Genomic DNA, 24,290 nt, shown 5'->3' with positions numbered 1-24,290 from the left:
GCCAGGGAGCTGACAGCGGTACAGGTATGCGAAAACTCTCTGTTAAGCTATGCCCCAACGAACATGCTGCGAGATCGTTCGGCGCAGTACATACGTAGTTTGAAGTCACTGAGGATGCCTAAGTCATCAAGAAGGTATTGCCCTTGCTTGCCAGAACACTTCGAAAACCAAACTGTTTTCTTTAAACTATTTTGCTTTGAAAGCGACAGATGAGCACAAACTGAATTGGGATACGCAGAGAGAGAGAGAGAGAGAGAGAGAGAGAGAGAGAGAGAGAGAGAGAGAGAGAGAGAGAACTACTTCATTTTACAAATGGTCCTTTGTCCAAACCGTCATCTCTGGTAACACATCGCGATGCTTTCTACCTTTTGATTTTGAAGTGGGTGCGAATTCAATCCGCAGTGAACTGAACGCGCATTGTCCAGACCCGAATCGCTTGAAAACATTTTCTTCACTATAGTGTCGGAAACTAAGCCAAAGCGCTAGCGAGCATTGTCGCACGAAGGTGTCGGCTCGTTTGTGTGTTTCTTTTCTTTCTTTTTTCTTTCTTTTATTTTCTTGTTGTCGTTGTTCTTTTTTTTTTCGACACAGACCTTTTATTTTTGGATTCGTTTTTGGTTTTGCCTTCCGACCTTCAGCCGAAAAAACAACATGTTCCTAGCTTGAGTGAAGCGTGCGGCCCAAAAGTATATAAACTTCCGCCTCGGCGCTTTCCAAAACTCAGCTAGATTTTCGCTACCATCGTATAATTTCAACACAGCGTGGGAAAACTTTTTTTTTTTTCCTTCCACTAATGCGAAGGAAGGGGAAAAGGAAACAAAGAAAGCTGCGATAGACGCGCGCGTACTGTATGTTTACCTGAGCCCTTGGAAAGGGGGGAACAGGTAGCTATCGTTACAAGGGTCTGCCGACAAGATAGAAATACCCTACAATGGGAACAGAAAGATACGAGAATACCAATCCGTAACGAGAAAGCGGAGTAGAGGCTAAAGAGCCCTCTCGCCCTCCCACGCTGCGCGCTCGCGCGATTGGCGAACGTTGGTCACGTGTGTCGTTGCGTGGCGGCTTTGCCCCGCCTTCTCGGCTCGAGACGCGGACGGAGGAAGAGGAGGAGGCCAGGACGAGGAGGAGCGCGCACTTTTTCAAAGCTCGCTCGAGTCCGAACGCGCCACAGCGTGGTGTGGCTAGCGACCGTGCACGAAGGGTTCCGCCAGATCGCCAGAGCCCAAGGCGAGCGAGCAGCTACCGTCCCATCCGACTGTGACAGCCGGCAGCAATATCCGGAACAATGCGGGAGCTCGTCTTGGTGGTCGCCCTGGTCCTCTGCTGCGCACTGCAGCTGGTCACGTCGGCGGCACTCGGTGGCGACGACGAGGGGACGGAATCCCACGGTGAGTTCGAAAAAAAAAGAGGGGGATAACGTGTGATGCCCGAAAATTCTGCGGACGCATCCTGCTTCCCGTAGTCACCTGCGCAAGGTTCACGCAACTCCTGCACGCAACGTCTCTGTTTTAGCTTATATTGCGATCGCAAGCGACGACTTCGCACGTTCCGTAGGGAGAAAAAAAGAAAGACCTTTTCAGTCCTTAGACTTGTGCGGATCAACTCTAACAGCCCATCGGGCAATCGAAATATGCTTATGACTACGTATCAATGTAGGTCGTATGCAATTCTACCTGAGATTGATACTGCTTGGGATACTATACTGATTGAGATGACCTTGATTGTGTATCGCCCATAGTCTCGGGGATCTCTATAGGTCCCGTGGAGGCAAGATGGAAACAGGCAAAGTAGTCCGAGGTGTCCGCACAGCGAGTCTATGTCCATCTTCACAAGGGGCGAATGCAGCAAGGAGCGGTAATTCACGAGCTCCGTTCAGCCGCTGCGCGCGTACAAATATACAGGGTGTCCCACGTAACTTGAGCCAAACATTAAAATATATGCCAATGTAACGCAGCTGGACAGAATCAAGGTAATGTTGTTTGCCGTCGCTTGGAGATACCCAGATTATTTCTTTTTTCATTCCACCTAATTACATAATTAGTCTTAATAAATTAATCAACTTCTCAAATATAATCAGATTAAAACTGTCAACGAGAGAACTGTAGAGCATCGTGAAAAACTCCCCATACAGCTTTCTATTGCGCGATACGTGGTACATAAAAGTGTTTTTCCGAGCGTGAAAGAAGCCTGCGAATATACATGCAAAGTGCCTCGAGCGCCCAATCACGCGGCAATATTGCGTGTATTTGAGGGCTTCTTTCACGCTCGGAATGACGCTATAAGGCGCCTCTCTGCTAGTCTTTCTTCCCGTGGCATCAGCAGACCACAGTACAAGCCTCTCTTTAGAGAGTCTACTTCGTTAGTAAACAGTCGCATATATCTTCAATATTTGTTTTACTTGCGAGGGCTGAAATTGTGGCTGATACGACGTTAACGCTGTTTCCTGATCACGACACGTTAATCTTCGACTCTTTTAAATATCAGCTGCTAAAATCGCTGGCAGCTTCTCTCGTGCAGTTTCTCAGCAATACTTTTTTTTTAATAAATTTGTTCAAATAGGCTCCCAGCCTTCACAGAACTGCAAGACATGTTAGCCTCTTCAGTCATAAATTATGACTTAGTGTTCTGAACACCTCCAAATCTATATTTTTCTAGAAGCACAGCACAAACCTCGCAGAAGAAAAAAATTGGACATGAACATTAAAGCCATGCCAGTCAATTCGTCATAATTTCATTGATTACAAGTATTGACCTAGCTCTCATGGATGACAATGCGTCCCCCCATATCAAGAAAGGAACTTAAATATTCGTTATGAGTAGAGGTGCTGATCATTATGAGTTGATGGTTTTCTGATGGCAGAAAAGAACGCTAATGAACACCAGCGATACAGATAAACACGTTTAGCTTTTCGTCATACTTGGTAGTGCACTTCTTAGAATACTGTTGTTTTGCCTTACTCTACGCAGCTAGGTCACTTATGAAATATATAGTTTTGGTTAACGGGAGGTTACATTTGCATTCAGAGCCATGGTCAAAGTCTTTATAGTGTCGACACTAGTCGAAATACTCAAAAGTAAGCGGCGTCTCCATATCGAGATACCGTGCTTTAGAGGGTTAGGGACTAATCCCTGCGCGTGCGGATACAATGAGCTCATTTGCAAGCCACTACCACACACGTGATTCTTAGGTACAGCCAGTGGGTAAGTTACAATTAATAGAATTCGCGGCATACTGTGTATATACAGCCGACCGAAGAAAAACGTTTTCGACTGTCCTGGAATGGCATATCTCGTTTACCGCTTATACCCGGATTCGTGACTAAGTAATATTCGTGCAGGGACCACATACTGAGTCACGGCTATCTGCGCTTTGTTCACAGACGCCGTCTGACGTGTCCACAAGGCAAACATGTTATCATGACTGAACCCTTCCTCTTTCTTAACGTTAACATGCGTTATCTGCAAAAGAGAAGGCACACGTTCGCAAACAGCGGGACTTAATCTCGCAAAGGTATGTCTGCCGTTGCACTTCTTGCCGGACACCGCTCATCGGTGGGCGTGGTTCATTCCACAAGTGCAGTATCTTCCGGTCTGTACTGCGCAGACTATACATTTAAAAAGTTGAAATTTAGCGTGATGCGACCAATCGGGTGCCGGCGATAGATGAATTAAGTTGTTGTATTGTTTTTTCAGTTCTTAAGAACGCTTGAAAAAATAAGGGCGATTCTTAGAACGCTCTACAGCTTGCTCATGAGAACTCTTTCTCTAGCTTTAGTGCCTGCAAAGTTGATTAATTTTATTGACAAATTACGCAGCTGAACAGAATGCAATCATTTTTTGTTTGCTCCAATACTGAGGTCAAAAACATGCCTTTAGTCGCGTCCTCCCTAGTGCACATGAATACTTTGACACCTTGGATAGACTTAGCTGGGACACCTTGCATAGGTTGATGTGGTACGTAAAGGCGTTCCTCATAGTCAAAGTTAAAGGTTAGAAGGCTAAAATAAAGAGCAGTTGTGATAGAAAGCCCGCACGTGAATGCGTCCGAACTGAAAAAGCATCGCGTCAGAATAGTTAAGCCAATCTTGAGTGAGGCGTGTTGTTAGTTCTGACTATACGAGAACACTGCTTAAATATGTGTTTTTTGTAGTTTTCTAGGAGGCCCCTCTACCATGCGAGAGTGCAGAAGTCACTGGAGCTAAAAGTCGTTCACAATGCCCCTGTTCAGGCATCTACTATACTTATAGGATTTTTTAGCTTCTTTTATGAAGCGATCAAGGCCAACTGGCGTTGAAGCATGTTTACCGCCGTGTGACGTGCATCTATAGCTCAGCTTCTATCTTTTTATTTATTTGTTCTTTCGCAATTTCTGTCTCAACGTTTCGGTGATAATGTTTTCTTTTACAGCTAACGCAGCAATGTACCCTATATTTGCGATAATATTACACCCAAATACATGTGCGGATACGGCTTGTTTGTAACAAGCGCTCTTTCGTTGTCTTAAAAGTACCGTGCGCTAACCAAAAGTGCAGTATAGGAGATCGCATTCGTTATGTGGGCATTGCTTATCGTAGTTTGTAGCCGGCACTCACGACTACATGGCAAGTGCTGCATTTAGTTTGACATTCTGAGATGCCGTGAAGATGTTATAACAAGTTTTTACAGCGACAGCTGTATATGACTAACTTTCCGTAGTTTATTCACCGTCCGGCAACGGAATCGGACTTAACGATTTATAACAAACCCATACGGGCGCAGTGCGGCGGCGCATATATAAAAATGCGGAACAGATTAGGACGCTCGCCGTAAACAATAGCGTGACGTCAAGGTTATCGCAGTATATAAGCAGGAGAGGTATCGACGCTAAAAACAGCTGCGTTATCGACGTGGCGGACACATATAGTTCGTACACCCGAAGAAGAGCACGCGTACGAGGAGCACCGGAGGGAACAGTGACGACCACTGACGAAGAACGTTCCCGCGATGCTGAACGAAATGACAACCATTCCACTCTGTCAAGGTGGAATGGCAGCGAAATCACTTTGCTTTTCGTCTGAGATCTTTGACAGTGGTCAGCTTTCGAAGCCATTCCATCTTCACAGATGGGAATGGCTGTTCTTTTTTTTTTCGATGGGGGCAAAATGTGAAAACATCCGTGTATTTAGATTTGGGTGCTTTTGGTGCATGTTAAAGAACCCTAGGTGATACAAATTATTCCGGATCCCCCCCCCCCCCCCGCACACACACACCTACGGTGTGCCTCATAACCAGATCATGGTTTTGGCACGTAAAACCCCATAACTTAATTTTACCTTTTTTGTTATAATACGTTACGCGTCAGTTTCATAGAGTCAGTTCCACAAAACTGATGGTGAACTTTTATTCCGGCAGGACTGCCGGGCTTGAGTCTCTCACAACAAAAGCCAACTCATTCGTTTTTGTGCTGGCATTCCTTTTCCACGTACAGAAGGCCACAAATGTTTAAAATACATGGGTCTCAAGTTAATCATGTCATGATAAGGCAACAAACAATGACACCAAGGAAAACATAGGTGCAATTACTTGTACTTGCTAATTTAATTAATGAAAATGATAAATTAGTGGTAATAAAAGTGGATGAAAAAAACTACTTGCCACAGATAGGGAACGAGCCCACATCTTCGCATTACGCGTGCGATGCTCTAATGCGAAAACGTGGGATCATTTTTAATTCCTTTTAGTATTTTTTCCCACCAGGGTAACCAATCGATCTTTATACTAGCTAACCTCGCCATTTCTTCCTCTCCTGTACTCCATATCTAGTTCCAAGCATAAAATATAAGCATAAACGCATAAAGAATAAGATGCGCACGCGTTTTCACGTACCGTCTATATACACTGTGTCCAAGATATCGTGCGCCACGTTTAAAAATAAAGTTAAGCCTTCTGTGCGGATGAAAGCAATTGTATGATGTTAGCAGCAACCAAAAGAAGCTTCAGAACTGTTTTCTTTTTATTTAATAGTTCATTTGTAAAGATCGAATAACTAAGTATCTTCAAATTGTTATAGTTTCCGCAGATATGTCGATACTGGATATTACAAAAGCACACTCAAAAACATCACTTATATCTGAGTGAACTTTGTCAACAAAAATAAGAAATGAAAAGAAGAAAAAGAGGTTTCTTCACTGAGAAAGAATGGCCCGAAGTCAGTTTCGCTCAGTGCCAAGCTTTGAGGATTTCGCGAAATTGAATAACTTGACCGCTATCACGCACAAGCCACTTAGGCTAGCAGCGTGAAATACTTTTCTGTGTGCTTTCCGTGTGCACGTAGACGGTGCATGTCACATGTTCATTAGCTCCGCCCTTAAGCTTAGCTTTCCGGGACAAATTAAAAAAATATCGCGAAGATGACACAAAGCGAGAACTTCGCCGAGTTCTGGCTTTTCTTCAAATATTATTCGTGTACGAAGACTTTAGACAGCCCGACATTTTTTTTTTTTTTTTTTTTGGACGAATACACGGGCAATACTGAAAGACTCGCCAGTGGTGCACATGGCTTTGCCGCACTGCAGGCACGCGTTCTACAGTGCCCGCACTGATGTCGTGGAGACAATGAAAGATTCGGAAGCAGTGAAACGTTGTACGCAGGCGGCTGAAAGCGCTTGCGTGGTAGCTGTATTGCCCCTTCTTTAATGTAAGCTCTGAGCATTTATTAGCTGCACATGGGCAGAGCCTGTCGAGCGTTTCCCGCGTTCTTCTCAAGGCAACCCGCAACGGCTCTCGCAGACGTGGATGTTCGCTCGCTTCCGCTCGCCACTCGCAAATGCGAGCGCGTTTCAAGAAGGACGCGGCGCACGTGCAGCATCCGGGATAGTATGGCTAGTCATACAGACCTTATCACGCGAAGACACATTTCTCTTAATCCTTCTTGGCACCCGCAATCCTGTGAATGGGTTCGCTCTCTACAGCTTGGGAAAACATGGCTATTGCACCTTTCATCTCCGATGGTCCTATACTCTGTATGCGGAGTACTCTGTACTCTGTATAAAAGCATCGGCGAAATAATTTTAATGGAGTGGAGACGCAAGAAAGGATAGGGACGTAGTGTTGCAGGAACTCTCTCAACTTCGCAGCCGCCCTCTTTCGTAATGTACTACCTCGCTGCGTGCGATCTTTCCTGATATTTGGGCCTCTTTTATGGCCGTGAGGATTCGCGCTATACCCCGTCGTTGCAACTGAGAGCCGCCGCGCGGGCCAGGTTTGGCTTGAATGGTCGAAAACACCCTTTTTACAAGCTGACCGCCGAAAAGAAGGAAGGAAGGAAAGAAAGATCGCGAGATGTGCCAGGGCATCGAACCCGCGACTTCTTGCTCAGCAGCAGAACGCCATGGCCGCTGAGCCACCACGGCGGGTCATATGACGTAGGCAGGAAGCCAAATGCAGCGTAACATTTGAAGCGGTATTCCAAAGGTTCCAAAGAGCTTTGAAGGTTAGCACCCTTTAATGCAACCAAGGCATAAAACAATGACCTTGAAGTTTGCTGTTTGTGTACGCCAACATGACTCGATCCACATGGTGATAGCACAATGATTCGCACAACACAAACGAATAGGCACAAACACACAAAAAGCGCTGTGTGCGTATGTGTGTGTCTTTGTTCCTTTTTTTTGACGTGACCTACGCCATTTTGTAGTCCTATTCGCAGCTTCCTTGCTGGAGATAAGCGGATCTAAATAATGACGCGCAGCTTGTTCACTGTGCTGGCTGTACTACAACATGACCTCCATTAGTGATTAACCCTCCCCCCACCCTCCCTAAGTACCAATCAGGCCAATCCTTAAATTTATTAAGTTAGGCTCCACATGCCTCTCGTATGTGATAGAGCTCCCCAGGCACTGTGCCTACTTTCCATTAAAAGGTAAAAGGCCTCATAAGCGGTAAACAAAAAGAAACAATAAAAAAAGATAATCTGGTCCCAAGCAGACTCAAGAATTTGTTCTCCTAACAAAGCGAAACTAAAGAGAAGTGCTCTGCCTGTGCATCTAATCCTCCTCACCCCTCACGATTTCACCATTCAGTCCTTATTCATCTTTATTTATCTTTATTTATTTAATCTTATTTTTTGTTTTTGTTTTGTGCGTTAAACTCAAGATCATAAGACGTTCAAGTTTTCAAGAGTAGTCTGTCGAGGCTCATTTCCTCGTAATGAAGCAAAACTGACGCGCTGCGCAAATTTAATGTTTAGTTTTTGAAAGCTTTCTCTATTTCTCTAAGCGCCAAAAACGACCGAATAGAAATAAGGATATCTAAAATAAATGTTTGTAGACCAGCTGGACAGCGTCTCAGTAACTTGGAACGTTCAAAGTTCACTGAAACTCTCTGGAAGACATCAATATCATGGAAGAAATGAAAGAGAAAAAAGAACTTTTGAAACAACGTCTTTTTTTCTTTTTATATTCACCGTCTTAATTCCAAAATTTTGCTATGATCAGGGATAGTTATCGTCAACTGTCTACTGATCTTACGCAGCGATAAGAACGAAATCTTAGCAAGGTTACGTGAAAAAAATTAGGAAAAACAAAAACAAATACCAGTATAACATCACTAAAGGTGGCTCAAGTTCACTGAAAAGTGAACGCATTTTTTATAGGACTCCTAAGAATCACCCATATCCTGCGTCAAACCGTTGAAATGGCTGCAAACGTACTAACCACATCTCTGTCCGACTCCTCGGGTGCCCTAGTATGCCTTTTCCTCCTCTTGTCTCCCGTGCGGCTATTCTTATAGGCCACACCGGACATCTGCGTGTTGCATGGCCTGCTCGATTCTATTGATTCTTATGCAGTATAACAAAATATGTTAAAAGAGGGAAAGAGAAAGAGAGCGATAAAGAAAGGAGAGGAAAGTCAGTGAGGTCAACCAGACGAGCGTCCGGTTTGCTACCCTACACTGGACTAAAAAAAAGGGGGGAAAAGACGAACAGATGGTTCCGCTGAATACAAGGGAATGAAAAGTGAACAAGAAATATACGTGTTACTTCGAGGCCACGAAGTCGTCAATAACGATATCAAACCGTGATTTTTCAAGATGTCATTCAAAACAAAGCGTTCTTGAGGGTAATGAGAAGGAAATCCACTAGCAGCAGAAATATACCATCGGCAAACGCGTCTAAAGGTGGTCAGCAGGCGCTTCGTTCCCTCGCAGAATAATTTATCACGGCGGCTTGACTAATGAACCACCCAGAATGCCACAAGCAGCTTGGCGCGGGAGCCGCGCGTTCATCATCCGCTTCTTTCAATAACTTAAGGAAGACCCAGTCGCAATCGAGTGACAATATGCACATGAATGCTACCGGGCTCACAATAGCAGCAGTAGCAGCAATAGCAGAACCTTATTATTTAAGAATTTGCATATATGCCCGAAAGCTGAATGCGCACTCAATTCACGCTCCTTCATTTGACCATCGAAGACGCGCGCACTCTGATTTGTTCTGCGTCGGTTAGGCGATGAACCTGGTTCTGCTGCTGACGCTCGCATTACTGCTACGAGGTAATTATGCACATGTGAGTATGAGTCTAATTTTACGCGCATGCAATTTGGGGAATTGCGCATGCGTAGGAAGCGTATGCCGACGTAATTATATAAGGCGGCAATTTGACCCTGCTTTTGAAGCATTGCATTAGAAATCTTGGGCTCGATAACCCGGAACCCGCCGTGGTTGCTCAGTGGCTATGGTGCTGGGCTGCTGAGCACGAGGTCGCGGGATCGAATCCCGGCCACGGCGGCCGCATTTCGATGGGGGCGAAATGCGAAAACACCCGTGTGCTTAGATTTAGGTGCACGTTAAAGAACCCCAGGTGGTCAAAATTTCCGGAGTCCTCCACTACGGCGTGCCTCATAATCAGAAAGTGGTTTTGGCACGTAAAACCCCAAATATTATCGATAACCCGGACGTCTAGTCGCCTGGCCTACCTTGCTAACAGGCAGCTTTACTGAGTCGATCGTGGCTGGAAGTAAAGTCCGCAAACACCTGCTGTTTCCTTATCGGCGTCATGGACAGTGCCCCGCGCAACTTTCTCTGTTGCAACGAGGCCGTCGAACATAATCCTCTGTTATTGCCCTTCTTTTGTTGACCAAACACTCTGCTACTCTAAGCCGACTAGACGACAGTGCGCCCACAGAAGGGAAGGTACTGGAACCTTGGAATAGAACGTGGTCTGCACGGAAAGCCACTACAGCTCTGCTGAACTCCAGTACTCTTCTTCAGCTGTGCGAAGCGGCCTTTGACTGCTTTGTGAGTGTTGTTTTATTTGCGCGTACGCCACCTCTTACAATTTTACCTTTTATTTGTTCTCCCCGAGTCTAGGCTACCGAACTAGATGAAATCTTGTTACCTGCTTTGATTTATTTTCTTCGTCTCTCTTTCTCTCACTTTTATGCTCGATGGTGTGTGGCTTTTTGCACCAAGCGCTTGCCTAAGAAAAAAAAAAAGGAAACCTTGCTGTTGTCTTGTGCGCTTTCTTTCTTTCATTTGCTTTCTTTTTAACTTTTCAGTTTACTACTTTACGCGCGTAGGAAGACGTTTACGACCTTTCGATGAGGCGACCGGAGTGTGCGGATGGCCGCTTTAACTATAGCGCATGTTCATATGTACGCCGCTGACACACCGGCTAAGAAAGAGCAATGATTTGATCAAATACTGAACGCAGCTGCAGAAAAGTAATGCGTATAAAGTTAGTCGGTGTGTGAGACGCGGGACTTCTTTTTGTTTGTTTTTGCTGCTGCTAATGTTGTTGATCCGTTGAGGAGAGTTCTCAGAATAACGGCCTATAACCACTGACCAGCTCGGTATTAATTAGGCTTATTCTTGTGCTTCGGGATGGATGAAATACAACCTGCAGATAAATGCGATTGCTCGGTTATGGAAACGTTAATGACGCTCTCTAGCTACTTCGAAATGAAACAGACTGCATGAATTAGCATCTCCAAACATTTTTTTTTCTCAGAAAACAAAAACATTTTTCGTCAGGCGCACAATCAACGCAAGCTGCAGTCTTATTGTGATTCGTCGCAGGACATTTTCTCGTTGCACACGACGATTATAAGAATCGTAGTCACACAGCGACTACGAGAGCAGCAGCAATGGAGAAAGAACTTCGGGTTAAACTTGACGGCCTGGAGCTCTTTAACCTGCGCCAAACGTTCAGGACGAGAGCGTGTCCTCGGCGTAACGCCCCCATCGTAATACGTACGCGCAGCCGGGAATCGAATCCGGGACCTCGATCTAGGTAGCAGAAGATCCTTCGGAGTCAGCGAAAGGAGCGAACAGTATGCGGCCCGTTTTTACCGGCAGCCGCGACAACACGACATCGAACGAGATACTGAGTCCCGACACCAGGTATGCTCTACACATAATCTGGAGCATGCGTGGGTCGCCCGTTTGGAACCATAGTTTCGCCAAGCATGCCTCGCCGCCACTGAGAGAGGCCGCTCGTATCGCACGGACCGCGCGATACGCTTGCAGCTACCACGAGGTAGCATCGGGCCAAGCGAACGAAACGGCCGGCCTGCCACACGCAAACTGCGGAGATGCGCTCCGCCGCAGGCTGCAACCAACGGATCGTTCTCGCAGCGCGTAATAATTGCCCACCTTCTCTCACTTGGAGTGAGAGGGGAAACGCGCAGCGACCGATTTGGCCTCGCGGCACCCGCCTCGTGCGCCTGCGATTACACCCGTGCGATCCACGCCGCTCGAAGCACCGGCCTCACGGGGTAATAACTGTGCGGCGCGCGCCAACAGCTTGGCGTTCTGCCCTCCATTCCCTCCCTCCCTCGCTTTCTCTCTCTCTCAAGCGCGCGTGTGTAGGCAAAAATCAACAACGCAGCCAAGCCAAGCCACGTATGCAAACGCGTGGACCTCTTCATTCCCCGCCCCATGCTCCGGCGAAGCAGGCGGTATGTGTATCAGTACGCACCTCCATCCCCCCCTTTTTTTTTGTACTTTTACTGTAGTGCAAAAGAAAGAAAACAAGCGAAATTGTGGTGCGCGGTCTAACTTTAGTGGCCGCACATTCGTGACCCCCGTAATCAGCTGGGCCAGATACGAGGACCTGATTTCGGTAACGCTGAACAGTGCCCTCGTACTAAAGAACAGGGAGGTGGTAGAATACCAGTACTGGGTTGCATAATGACGACTCGTTAAGTCAGTCACGCCGACAGGCACATCTATAGGGGGCTGGTTCAGTCGCCAGACAACGCTACAAGTATACCGCTCCGACGCTACACGGTGATTACTGTATGCCTATTGAGATTCTTAAGGAAGGAGCGGGTTGTCGCGCCGGACAACAGTGCGCCTCTAATTGACGCCCCTAACTAACTATAACGAGGAGTGCCAGGCGCGCAGAGCTCCGAAATTATCCTGTGGTTTCTGAGCGTGGCTGGCAGCATGGGAAAGGCACCGTTCTCGCAAGTGGGCCAGGTAGAGCGTCCGAAGAAGCCAAAGGGCCTGTGGTCAGCCGGCGCGCATCAGATCGCGTTCCGCGATACGCATTTCTGTCGGTCGAACTAGCGCTCGTAAAAAAAAAAAAAAAGAAGAAGGAAAGAAAGAAAGAAAAAAGGAAAAAGAGAGGAAAGGATTGAGTAGGTCGTCTGCCCGACCGATTCACGACCTCTTTCTTTTTTTCTCTGTAATGCTATGCCCGGGCGGTTTGCCCTGGCATTCTCCGCACAAGCTCGTTTGAACTGACCGCTCAAAGCATCACGAAAGGTCTCATTATAGCGTTCCTGCTGAAGAAGTAACACAAAAAGCAAATTTAAAGAAGAAATCAAGCCAGTGGATCATATGAAGGAGGAGACTTGAAATGATCTGCTGTGAATGAACAAGGTTTGTCTCTCCGTTTCGACGAATACCCTTGCCAAAACGTTGGCTCAAGCGACATGTCTTGCAAAATAATGAAGCAATGAAATTAGGAGGCATTCTTCAAGGATATCCAGGAGGTATCTTCAAGGATCAAGGATTCGAATGACTGTAGCAAGGAAATAGAGTGTTCCTTTTTCCATATTTTTACATTAGGATATTGAAACGAGACACGTACTTTTGTTTGTTCAAGTACGCGTTTTTACGAAATCTGGCGACGAAATTTGTAACGTAATTTCCCTCAGGAAAATACTTTCAATTGTCTTTCAGATACGTAATAAGTAAAACTTTTGCAAGTTGATGCTAATCTTCTTTTTAACTCATACATTCGTTTTCATTGGCTCCCATCGTCGCTGCTAATTATCACAATACCTGACTGGTTCGTTAACTAACAATAGATGGTTATGAGTTGTATTCAGGGTATTTTACTTTCAATTAAATTCCATCCTCTTTATTCATTTGGTTGATGTGTTCTCGTCTGCGACACATGAGCTAATCGAACGATTTTCCGGCGGACCTCCTCATTTTTCTCTTTTATTACCTTTTTTCTTTTCATTTCCCTGCTTTCGAGCAACGTCGCAACTTACTATAGAGCCGGCCGTAATAAATAGTGAACCGTAACTTGCCTTCTTATTTTTTGTGTACGTGTGTATTTGCAATAGACGACCTATTTTTTTCTTTACTACCCTTCTCTTTATCTTCAACTTCCTTTTATATCGCCTCCTTCCTAAAGGGTAGGCAGGCTTTGTGCGCCCTCTCGGTGGCAATTGCCAGCCTGCTCCTTCCCTATTTCTTTCTCTCTCTCTCTCTCTCTCTCTCTCTCTCTCTCTCTCGTTTTCAAATAATAATGATAATAATAATAATAGCAGCAATTATTAATGATGATGATGACAAGGACCAAGTTCAATCAGAAAGCTTCTCGACATCGAGCGGGCGGTAACCAAACCCTCGTCTGACAAATCAGTCACACGTCGGCGCTCAATGATACCAAGAACAGCAGCCAGGTTATCTCTGAAGAGAGGCCGGCAAATGCTTGGCAACTGTGTGTGATTTATTGTCGCGCCGCCACGGCCGGTAGTGCTTTACCATCCACATTAGTTGGGCTCATAGTGCACAGGGCGCGCAATTTTCGGCGACATATATTAGATACAGCTAGATAACAGACGTTTCTGCTCGTTCGTTCGTTTGTTCCTTCGTTCGTTCTTTCGTTCGTTCGTTCGTCCGTCCGTCCGTCCGTCCGTCTAACCCGCGCATTTCGCCTTCGCTTTCCGGCTCGTTTACTCCCATGAACGACGTCGTGTGTCTCTAAATGGGTGCGATAATGTGAACGCCGTTGCAGGGGTCAGATTCTGGCTGAAGAATATTCTCAAAGCTGTCAGAAGGTAAAGAACGGCTCCCAGTGATAGGCCTACGCGTCGGCTATTGCAAAATTAGCTATGGCCATTTATAAAAAAATATCATTTAGATAGTTCAGAGAGTTGTCTGGAGACATTTCACAAAATACTGTTTTTTTTTTTCATGGAATATCTTCTTTCGAATAAGCACAAGCTGTGGACGTCGTATAGGTGATAGTTCATGCACCCGCCGCGGTATACCTGAGGGGTCATGTCGTTGCGCTGCTGAGCACGAGGTTGCGGGTTCGATCTCGTCCGCGGCAGCCGCCCTCCAGTGGGGGCAGAACGCAAAAAAAAAAAAACGCTCCTGTATTTAGATTTAGGATCACGGTAAAGATTAGCAGGTGGTGAAAATGAAACATTCCCCAATGGCATCCCTCATAACTGACTGGGCGCTGTTGGTTAAACCCCTAAATTTGTAATTCACGGCACGTATCGCTTTTGTTCGGTCTTCATGTAGCCTTACGCTCGTTCTTTTACTCGGTTATCTTTTCAAGTTCTTTTATTAATGCGAAAGCATATTATGTCCCATGGGGTAGAAAGCCCGGCGTTGTCCGCAACGAGTGGTAAAAATATCATCATCATCATCATCATCATCATCACTGACGTCATCAGCGTCTTGTATGACGTCAGTAGTAATAAAGAATTGAAGTTAGAACTAGTTAGATAGTTAGATTAAGGTGACTTAAAGTGGAGTAAAGTGAATTAAAGTGAAGTAAAGGGAATGAAGGTGAATTAAAGTGCGTTAAAGGGGATTAAAGTAAATTAGAGTGGATTAAGTTTGCGAAGGACATGTGGCAATGTATGACGTCACGTATCACGGACGTAACCAATTAATTAGAAAAGTAAGTCATTATCTTTCCGCGTTCTAATCACGTAAGGATACTTAAGTGAGTGACAATTTTTAGGTTCTATGCCCAACACAGTGGGCCAACAAAATCGCCATAATGGCTTTCGTGCAGTTAACGTGACCACCATATTCATTTCCTTATGTCCCACCCCCCAATTTCGATGAGTATTCAAGGTACCGGACTAAAAGCACGATAAAGCTGTCCTGCATCGTACTGGGGCATTTTAACACCCAGGGCACGACTGGGTGAAATGACAAGCTAATTTCCTTTGGTGATAACGTGTACACAATGCGAAGACGTGCTTCATTTATTTCCGAAGCAAGCTGACATGCCTGTCTCCCCACGGAAATGAGGTGTCAACCGGTTAACGTCGCGGAATTACCACGCCATTTGCGGAGAGTGGGAAAAGCTAGCCAGCTGCCATGCAACAGCAATGGCAGAACGAACGCAATAGGAAGTTATGTCTTTTCAGTCGTATCAGTCACGTTGCACGAAATTATAACACAATGAACTAAACGTAAAACGCGCTATTCAGAGCAACGTAACAACAAGAAGCGTACAAGCAGTCACCCTCTCAACGTTGTGACGATAGAAAAAGTACGCAAATTTAAACACGGACGCCGAATTACGGGAAGCGAGCGTCAAGTGAGCGAGCGAGACCGGACAGTTCGAACAGACATTTCAACACTTAGTCGTTGACCTTGAAAACGTTTCTGCACTCTCTTATCAGGATTCCTTCTGTTGAGGTTGTTTATGAAAATGTACTGATGCTCGTTTTCTGTCGCTGTGCCATTCGACGCATGTGCGCGCGACCTTTTAGTGGTAGCGCTTGGCTCATAGGATATGTCAAGATTTGAGGCGTGTTCAAATTGAATCTGTCGCATAATGTGGCTGTTCGCGAGCGTTGGTGATTGTTTTTCGGTAGATTGGACAAACTGACTGTGCCTTAAGTGTAGCTGTGTCATAAGCTTGCTGTTGTTCCTCGCTTTCTTTCTTTCCTTCTTTTCTTTTCAAGCGTAAAATGCTTGAAAGCTCCTGTCATGAATATTTTATAAACGCGTGAACCCTTACGTGCTCATGTCATTTCATTCTGTTCCTACGTCATCCACTATTTGCCTCTTCCATTTTCAGATTCTTTTTATTTTACTTTCAGTGGCAGTTTAACTTTAGGAGTTGTCTCAGTGGTTTCCCGGTCGCTCATTTTCGCAGGTCATAGTCCCTTAATAAAGACAAAATTAGGATTATCTCGGAGTCTGGCCCTCTAGAGCAACATTGATCATATTTCGCAGTTGCTTGCTAGTGTTATCATGATAGAATAGAGCTCATTTTCTTTTATAGAATATAAGAAAAGAGAGAAAGAGGTGTTGTCTTTTATGAAAGCTGGACATGTTTCACAGCATGGTTGAATACTTGGCATGCTACTTGGGGCGTTGAGTGAATGATGTGCACGATGATCAGACAAACACACAAAATGCGCATACGCCTACAGACACGCACGCACTGAATATATTCATAAGATCTGATTAAAGCCCGTAGTTCTCAGAAATGCTACAAACGCTTTCGTTGCACACAGTGCACAAACAGTGTTTCGCCACGTGCCACGAACCGTTTTTATCTAGAGTCGTGGTACAAAGACAACGCAGCCTACGGAAATTTTCTGTCTGTTGAACACCGACTGCAGTCTCATAAAATATGCTGCAAGCGACTGACGAAACTCCTGAGAAGCCTTGGCTGGCGAGCAGCACGTTCATACGTGCGTGTTTTCTACAGAGGCGCTTTGGCATTTGACTACGCCATTCCCACGACTAGCATTCTTCAATATCCAATACCATCAAGCTTACAGCGCAACATCGATAGCTAGGACAAGTGTGGAGAAGGAGAGGCGTCATTTACAATGGAGCGTGGCGAAATTGCTCGCTAAAGCCTGTCTCGTATCGCAGCGGCAAACGACTAAATCTCTTAGCCGGTATTCACTTGCAAGACAAAATGAGAGTGCGTGAAACTCAACTGGTCGCACAAGACAAATCCTCGCAATGCGTGCCTTTTGCGTCAAGACGAGCTTGCGATTTCCCTCTTGGCATGCAAAGCTCCGGAAAGCTCAAGTATCACTTATTCATACCTTTGGGATTTGATGCGCGTAGGAGACGCTTGATCTGTCGCGCAGTCTGTTGGCTTAAGTTCTCAGGGCACGCCCTGAGGCGCTGGTGGTTGGAGAGCAGGTGTAGTCGAAGGAAATGAATTCTCGGTGCTATTTGGCCGGCGGCAGTAGCAAGCGACGTGCTCACTCGAACGAATCAAATGCGGAGGCTGACGCTACATGCTGCTTTTGGAGTCAGCGGCTACTGTTGCACAATATCATGAGAACTGGTAGAGTACGTAGAAAATGAAAGCTACGTGGAGTGCCTCCTCTTCATTCTCTACGAGGATATGACGGCATGAAATTATTATACTGAGTAAATTGACACTTGGCAGCGCAAGGACCTTTCTGAGGCAGCCTGGAACGGCGGTGTTCTTGTCTGGAGAATTGTCTTTTATTTATCTAAAACTTACAATAAATGGTAAATAAGGAAGTGGAATGAAACTGAAAGGAATGCAATGAAAAAAGTTATTGAGACGTGGCAGCGGGGAGGAGGGGAAGGTGAGGGGGAATGTTTTCGCTGAAAAAGTAGAAAGCACTTTAAAAGCAAAAGTGAGGTTCCGAATTTATTGTACTGTGCTTTTACAAAATTCAAGATTAGTTTCATGTCCCAGCTTCACAAAGCAGCTGCGCGGAGGGTTCGAGTTAAGCGTATAACAAAGTTGGATTCAAACTTCGTCGCTCAGTTCACATAGCCACTTCGCTGACACATTCTCTGCCACTACCATTGGCCTCTAAGGTCTCTAAGCGCGCTCAATTTTTCGTTTCATGATAAACAGAAGATGCGCACGCACGAATTCGGTGCCGGCTACTCCCTGTCTCATGAAGATCTAGTTTTTTTTTTCGCATGTGGTGCTATAAAATCTGTTCATGTACATGCATGTAGCATACCCATAAAACGTACTGTACACATACCACATATATATTACGCGCATGTGCAGCATGCTAAATTTATGGTATACATGTAACTACGTCCTCTCTACTCTTTGTTTTTTAATCTGCGATAAGACAGTTGACCTTTAATGTTCCGGAAGTAGACGTATAACGATGTAAAAGCAAAAGTAATGAAGGAGGATTCAAAATCCCGTCCGTTTTGCCAAGCATAAGGACTAGGGCACAAACACTTTGTTTACGCTTTTGTAACCTATTCATTTCGTCTTTCCCTTAATTAAGCATCCTTCATCGAGGTTTGAAAAGTCGCTTCAAAGTTGACGGCCTTAATCGTCGTCGTTATGAACTACAAAAAGACTGCGCCACTGTCAGTTCGTTTGCATCGTCGTTGCGCGGGTGCAGTTACAAGCGTTCGAGCATGTCGTCTGCTCATCGCACGGAAGACGGGTCAAGAGTATATATAGGCACACAGCACTAGAGATTTATTAAGACTGGGGCTTCTCTTTCGCTTGAGGCAAAAAAAAACGAAATATACAAATGACAAAGTGGAAGCACAGTCAAATGTCGTATTTATTGTCATCGCCAACCTCACCGTGCACACTTGCCATTGCTGTGGTCTTAAGAGGGCCTTTAAGAAGATTTAAGCAAGGGTCATTCCCGTAACCGAGCACTAACGGCGTCTGGCTGGGATGCATCGTTTTCTCTCTGTCTGGCTTCTGGGTTGCCGCAGACAGAGCGACAACTCATGTGACGAAAGAAAATACGAAACTCATCTTGTACTCCATCCGTTCGCCAGCTTTGGGAACCCCGCTCCACTCAGCTTCCTAGTGTGGAAGTTTCAGCGCTTATACCTGCTGCGGAGTCTACGGTTAACGGCCACTGCATGTCACGCTCTGCCGGGTGGTATCGCTATACGCATTGGGCGCCGTAGTATGCGTATATAACCAACGGGTCATCGATTTCCATGCTGTGCGAAAGGACCCCACGCTAGCGAGTTGCGGCATCCAAGATGTTCCTGCGCACCATCCGGGTAATGACTGTCCATAAATGGGGGGAAAAGGGGGGAGCCGAACGAAGCAGTGGCGTTATTCGCCGCCCATATATGTTCTTTCTATCTCTGATTTTATTCGAGACAGCCAGGCTAGAAGAAATTCGCAAAATACTCACAAAATTGTAGAATTCCGATTTCAAACACCGCTCAATATTTGGTTCGCATATTTAGGAAAAAACTACGAGAAAAAAAAAACTATTATGCGATTAATTTTCACCTACACAGAGTGCCGCCGCGCAAATGGAGGAACATTGACTGATTTATTTGAGAGCGCTCCCGTGCCGCATAGTTGTTCAGAAATTCCACAGGAAGACGAAGCATAACCACTGTACAAACAGTTTCGGCAACTGACATTTCACCGAGGCCGCGCAGTTTTGAAAGCCGTAGTGTCGTAAATCAGAACGAATGCCCTGTTGGGGGTGATTTCGGCGTAAACACACACACACACACACACACACACACACACACACACACAAACACACACACACACACACACACACACACACACACACACACACACACACACACACACACACACACACACACACACACACACACACACATATATATATATATATATATATATATATATATATATATATATATATATATATATATATATATATATATATATATGAGAGAGAGAGAGAGAATTTGTATGTGTCGTATGCACTGATATCCGCCCAAGTGCTCGTGTGCTGATAGCTGAGCGAAGAGGCGCGCAGAAGAGGAAAATAAGAAGGATGTCAAAGGTGACGCGGATCAACCGAAAAGTGTTTGGACACTGCAAACCAAAAACGCGAGCCAGCTCGCACAGACTATTCGAGCAAAGCAAAAACACTGAACACACCGGTCTCGTGTAATAAGCCGATTAAAAGTAATCATCAGAACAGCTGTGTACAAGGTAGCTTAGTGACATAGCATTGGACTGCCAAGCACGAAGCTGCGGGTTCGATCCCTGAGGAGGCGGCAGCTTTTCAATGTGGGCCAAATGGGAAAACGCTCACATGCGCAGATTTAGGTGCACGTTAAAGGACTAAATTTTCCTCGGTTTTCCTCGCAATGGGATCATCGTATTGGTGCTAAAACCCTAGAATTTATATTCAAACAACAGTGCCATTTATTTAAGCCAAATTATTTTATTACTTAATTATTGCACCTCTTGTGTGGGCTTCTTTTTGTTGTTGTTGTTGTGCGTGTGCGTGAATTCAACGCCCATGAGAAACAACAGCCAAGAATACAAACTGCAACCCCGCGCTCATAAGGAGAACACCATATATACTGAGCCCGTAACCTGCTACGAAATGTATTGGAGTTTCGCATAGTTTCGCACTAGTCTCGTCGTAAGGAAGGCTGAGAAACACCAACTAATTTTGATGTGGTTGCTTGTGCGGCTATACCTCAAAACTAGTGTTAATCTCGCAATAACTTCGAACTTCCCGTAGGCTCAACTGCGCAACTGTAATGTGCTTCGTGAAGTAAAAGAAAGAAAAAAATATAAATATATATTTGGAGAAGCGTACCTAACAAGTTGTTCACGGATTTTCGCGCAATTTCTATGTCCACATGCGCCACAAAATATATATTTATAAGAATATTATGAGCTTCGCACCTCTAGTGCGTGTTCTCTTCTTTTTTTTTTTTTCGAGGATCCATTAGAGTGTTTGCTGAATGATTTATGTAAGGCACCCGAGTTTAGGAGGCGAGGTAACTGTGGGCGGGGCTCCTGTGTATTGCTTCCTTGTACAGAAATAAGAACGAACTGTCTTGCAGTTAAAACAAGTGCTCATCTGCAGTAGTTGCTCATGCCGTTCTTTTGTAACATGTGAACTTGAGAAGAAGCGGAACCCTCTCCATCTGTCTAGATTTCACCGGGAGCGTTCCTTGGTCGTTTACCGGTTACGCCGCGAAAGCCCTCGAGATGGGGCGTAATACCAAACTGATCACCTTGTTCGTGTTTTAGGCCACCTAAATACGAAATAAAATATAGGTGAGACTGATAGCGTATACTTTCAAATCAGCTTAAACTTCTGCGGCGAAATGATAGCTAACGTTTAGAGGAGGATGTACGTTGTTTAACCTAGTTGAAATTTTGCACGCAAGTTCAGTGCCAGTGACGTCACTCCAAATACCCAAATTTTACGGTATCTGCGTAGTACGGTCGTTTCTGGGCTAGAAAATGTATCGAAATTGGCCAGGTTGAGTCAGTGCATTATTTCCGTTGCAACGTAACCATTTTCTAACACTGCACAATTGGCTACCTCCGGCCAGGCGACACCAATAAACCAATGGCGTCACAAGGAAATAGTGCAGAAACTTCAAGGTGGGCGTGGCCACCGATTCGCCGTCTTAGTGCCTTCTCTGGCTTAGCGTTACGGCCTCAGTAGGACTGGTCTTTCCAGAATTTCTACCACTGTTTGCGGATTTAAATGTTATATTTAGCGCGCCTGTAATAATAATATTTGGGGTTTTACGTGCCAAAACCACTTTTTGATTATGAGGCACGCCGTAGTGGAGGACTCCGGAAATTTTGACCACCTGGGGTTCTTTAACGTGCACCTAAATCTAAGCACACGGGTGCTTTCGCCCCCATCGAAATGCGGCCGCCGTGGCCGGGATTCGATCCCGCGACCTCGTGCTCAGCAGCCCAACACCATAGCCACTGAGCAACCACGGTGGGTAGCGCGCCTGTGAATATCAGCTAGACACAAATGCCAGATGGAGATAAAAAGTACTCACGTCATCGCTGCTGATGTTATGTGAATACACCGACGACCATTTATTAAACAGAAAGGCAAGAAATTGCAGTTTATAAAAAAAGAAACCGCGAAATGCCCTTTCAACTCGTATTTTAAGCCACACACCACGAAACTCATTGAATACAAAATGAGGCAGTAAGAAGACACGGCGCTGGAGTCTGGAAAGGTATGACGTCTGTTTATTCCTCCGCTTTATCGGAAAAGAGCTCGAGTAAAAAAAGAAACGGAGGCAACAAAGCAATATAGAAAATAGAGGGCTCAATGTCACGAATGGTTCACTCGAAAGGGATACATTTGAAGGGGACCTAAGTTAAATATAGTGCCCGGGCCTGGTTCATTACCACTACTTCTCGAGACTGCCTCTCAAGGGCGCGAACTTTCAATTTGACGCGGCCGTTTCTCGCGTGGTCGGCGTCCCCTCCTGTTCGCCACTTTGGCGAATACCGCAGCTTCACCCCTTCCGGCCTTCGAGGCTCATTCCACCGCAAGGAGCACGTTTCAGCCGCAGGGAAGGGGGGCGAAGAGAGAGGGGAGGGAGGAGATCGGTGCTTCTCGAAGTTGTGCCTCCGTCTAGCACGATATAAAGCGCAGGGAAAAAAAAGAAACGCTCGCTGGCAATAACGCCAGACGCGAGCCGCAATTCGGCGGCAGAAGCAGGGTGCGTACGTGTACGGTTGACGAAAGAGAGGACGAGGCAGTAACGTCGAATAAGAAGACGAAGGAGAAGAACAAAATCGAAACGAGGTGATACACGCACTTCGGAAAGTATAGTAATGCAACTCGTCGTGGGGGAGGGGGGAGGGGGTGCTGGATAAGAGCCCTTCGATGAGCGCAGGCGGGCAGCGTTTGAAAAGGCAGAACAAATGCCGCTCCGTTCACGAGGAGAGGAAGATTCGGACGGGCAAAAGAAAGAAAGTCAGGGAATCATTTCACTTTTGAGCTGAAGAATGCCGTCTGCGACGCGGACTCTGCCGTATGCACCGAAGCAGGCGGTTGATACGGGCCGGAATTCCCCTTGATGCCTCTGAACAGGCAGCAGATACTAATCGGCTGCTCAGAACTGCACCGGATGCAAGGGGTTCCTATCACATGGGAGAATACGTAGAAGAGAAGAAAAAAATGTATAGACACCCGCAGAGTTGGGAAAATGCTTCAGTGAAGCTATAAGCACCTTTTTCGGCGGTCTGGTGCAAACGATACCATGTAAAATAAATTAGATTTTTGTTGTTGTTGTTGATGACAGCAAAGCCACTGTGTTCGCATAATGAGTCCTGATTAGAATTTCATATCTTTCTTCGAAAAGCAGTTAAGGATACTTAGGACTTTCTGCATTGATGAAGTCGTCGCTGCGTCTCTGAATTAGTTTGAAATATTCGCCATGTCAAATAGCTCACGTTACGCGGAAGCAATGAAAATGAATTTATCATAATGAACAGAGTAACTGGTTTCTTTGATGTGCGCATAACTTAATATTATCAAGCTTTCGAAAAATCCTAATCCCAGTGCTAAAACTTGAACTAGCAGCTGGAATTGCAGTATACGAGGAATGCCCGCTAATTATGCCATCACAACGCAAACCTGCGCAAATGTCACGCGAACACGAGATCCGAACGAATAACCTGCACTATGAAGCACGCTTTAACGGAAAATATAGTCACATAGTAGTGACGGCGAATAACACAGCAGCAAATCTGTAAATTACAAAAATAACTTTTATTGGGCGAACTTGCGCCGACAAAAGCAAGTTTCACTCAAAGCACATCGATGTCGGCGAACACGGTCAGTGATCGCCGAAATCTGAATCTGCCAGTCAAGCGCGTCGGCTTTTATGCACGAGCCATCGACGGTTCCAGAATAATTGCTGGGGCCCGCGTGTCTTCCAGAAAGTTCTACACAATTCACGTCGCACATGCAATCAGATTACACAAGCTTCAGTGACAACAGACAGCAGACCATCGATAACATTCGAGAGACTTCCGATACACGCGGGCGCGTCCCGCGCTGAGCGATAGCACTTGTTAGACGGTGAAAAGCGGTCACCCGAAAAAGATAAACAAGTACACGAGTCAATATTAACGTGATCTGTAATCAAAAACGTTTGCTTCCAGCAGCCTCGTAAATTTCCCAAAGGTCATCGAATTCGCGAAAATGCCTCACACCTATAGGGGCTAGTCAGCTAACACGACACAAGTAAGCAAGATGAGCCTGGTTTTCCTAGAAGTGTCATCCTTGAATGTGGAGTAAACGCGTGGTTGAGCTGCAACTTGAAGTATCTGCGTCAGTGCTCATAAATTTTTTCCCCTTTT

The 24,290-nt window shown here is 45.5% G+C and overlaps 1 protein-coding gene across 1 annotated transcript in view; it reads left to right on the top strand.

Moving 5' to 3' along the window:
• The first annotated feature begins 1,137 nt into the window (after positions 1–1,137).
• Positions 1,138–24,290, top strand: part of LOC142571674 (uncharacterized) — a 65,700-nt gene continuing 42,547 nt past the window's right edge. The window contains exon 1 of the mRNA XM_075680204.1: positions 1,138–1,391. Within this exon, the coding sequence (XP_075536319.1) occupies positions 1,289–1,391 (103 nt within the window). The 5' untranslated portion in view covers positions 1,138–1,288. The remainder of the gene's footprint in view (positions 1,392–24,290) is intronic.

The sequence above is a fragment of the Dermacentor variabilis genome, chromosome 2 (genome assembly GCF_050947875.1).
Source record: "Dermacentor variabilis isolate Ectoservices chromosome 2, ASM5094787v1, whole genome shotgun sequence".
Lineage (NCBI taxonomy): Eukaryota > Metazoa > Arthropoda > Arachnida > Ixodida > Ixodidae > Dermacentor > Dermacentor variabilis.
The sequence above is the reverse complement of the archived record's forward strand: the minus strand, read 5'-3'. Positions and strand labels throughout refer to the sequence as shown.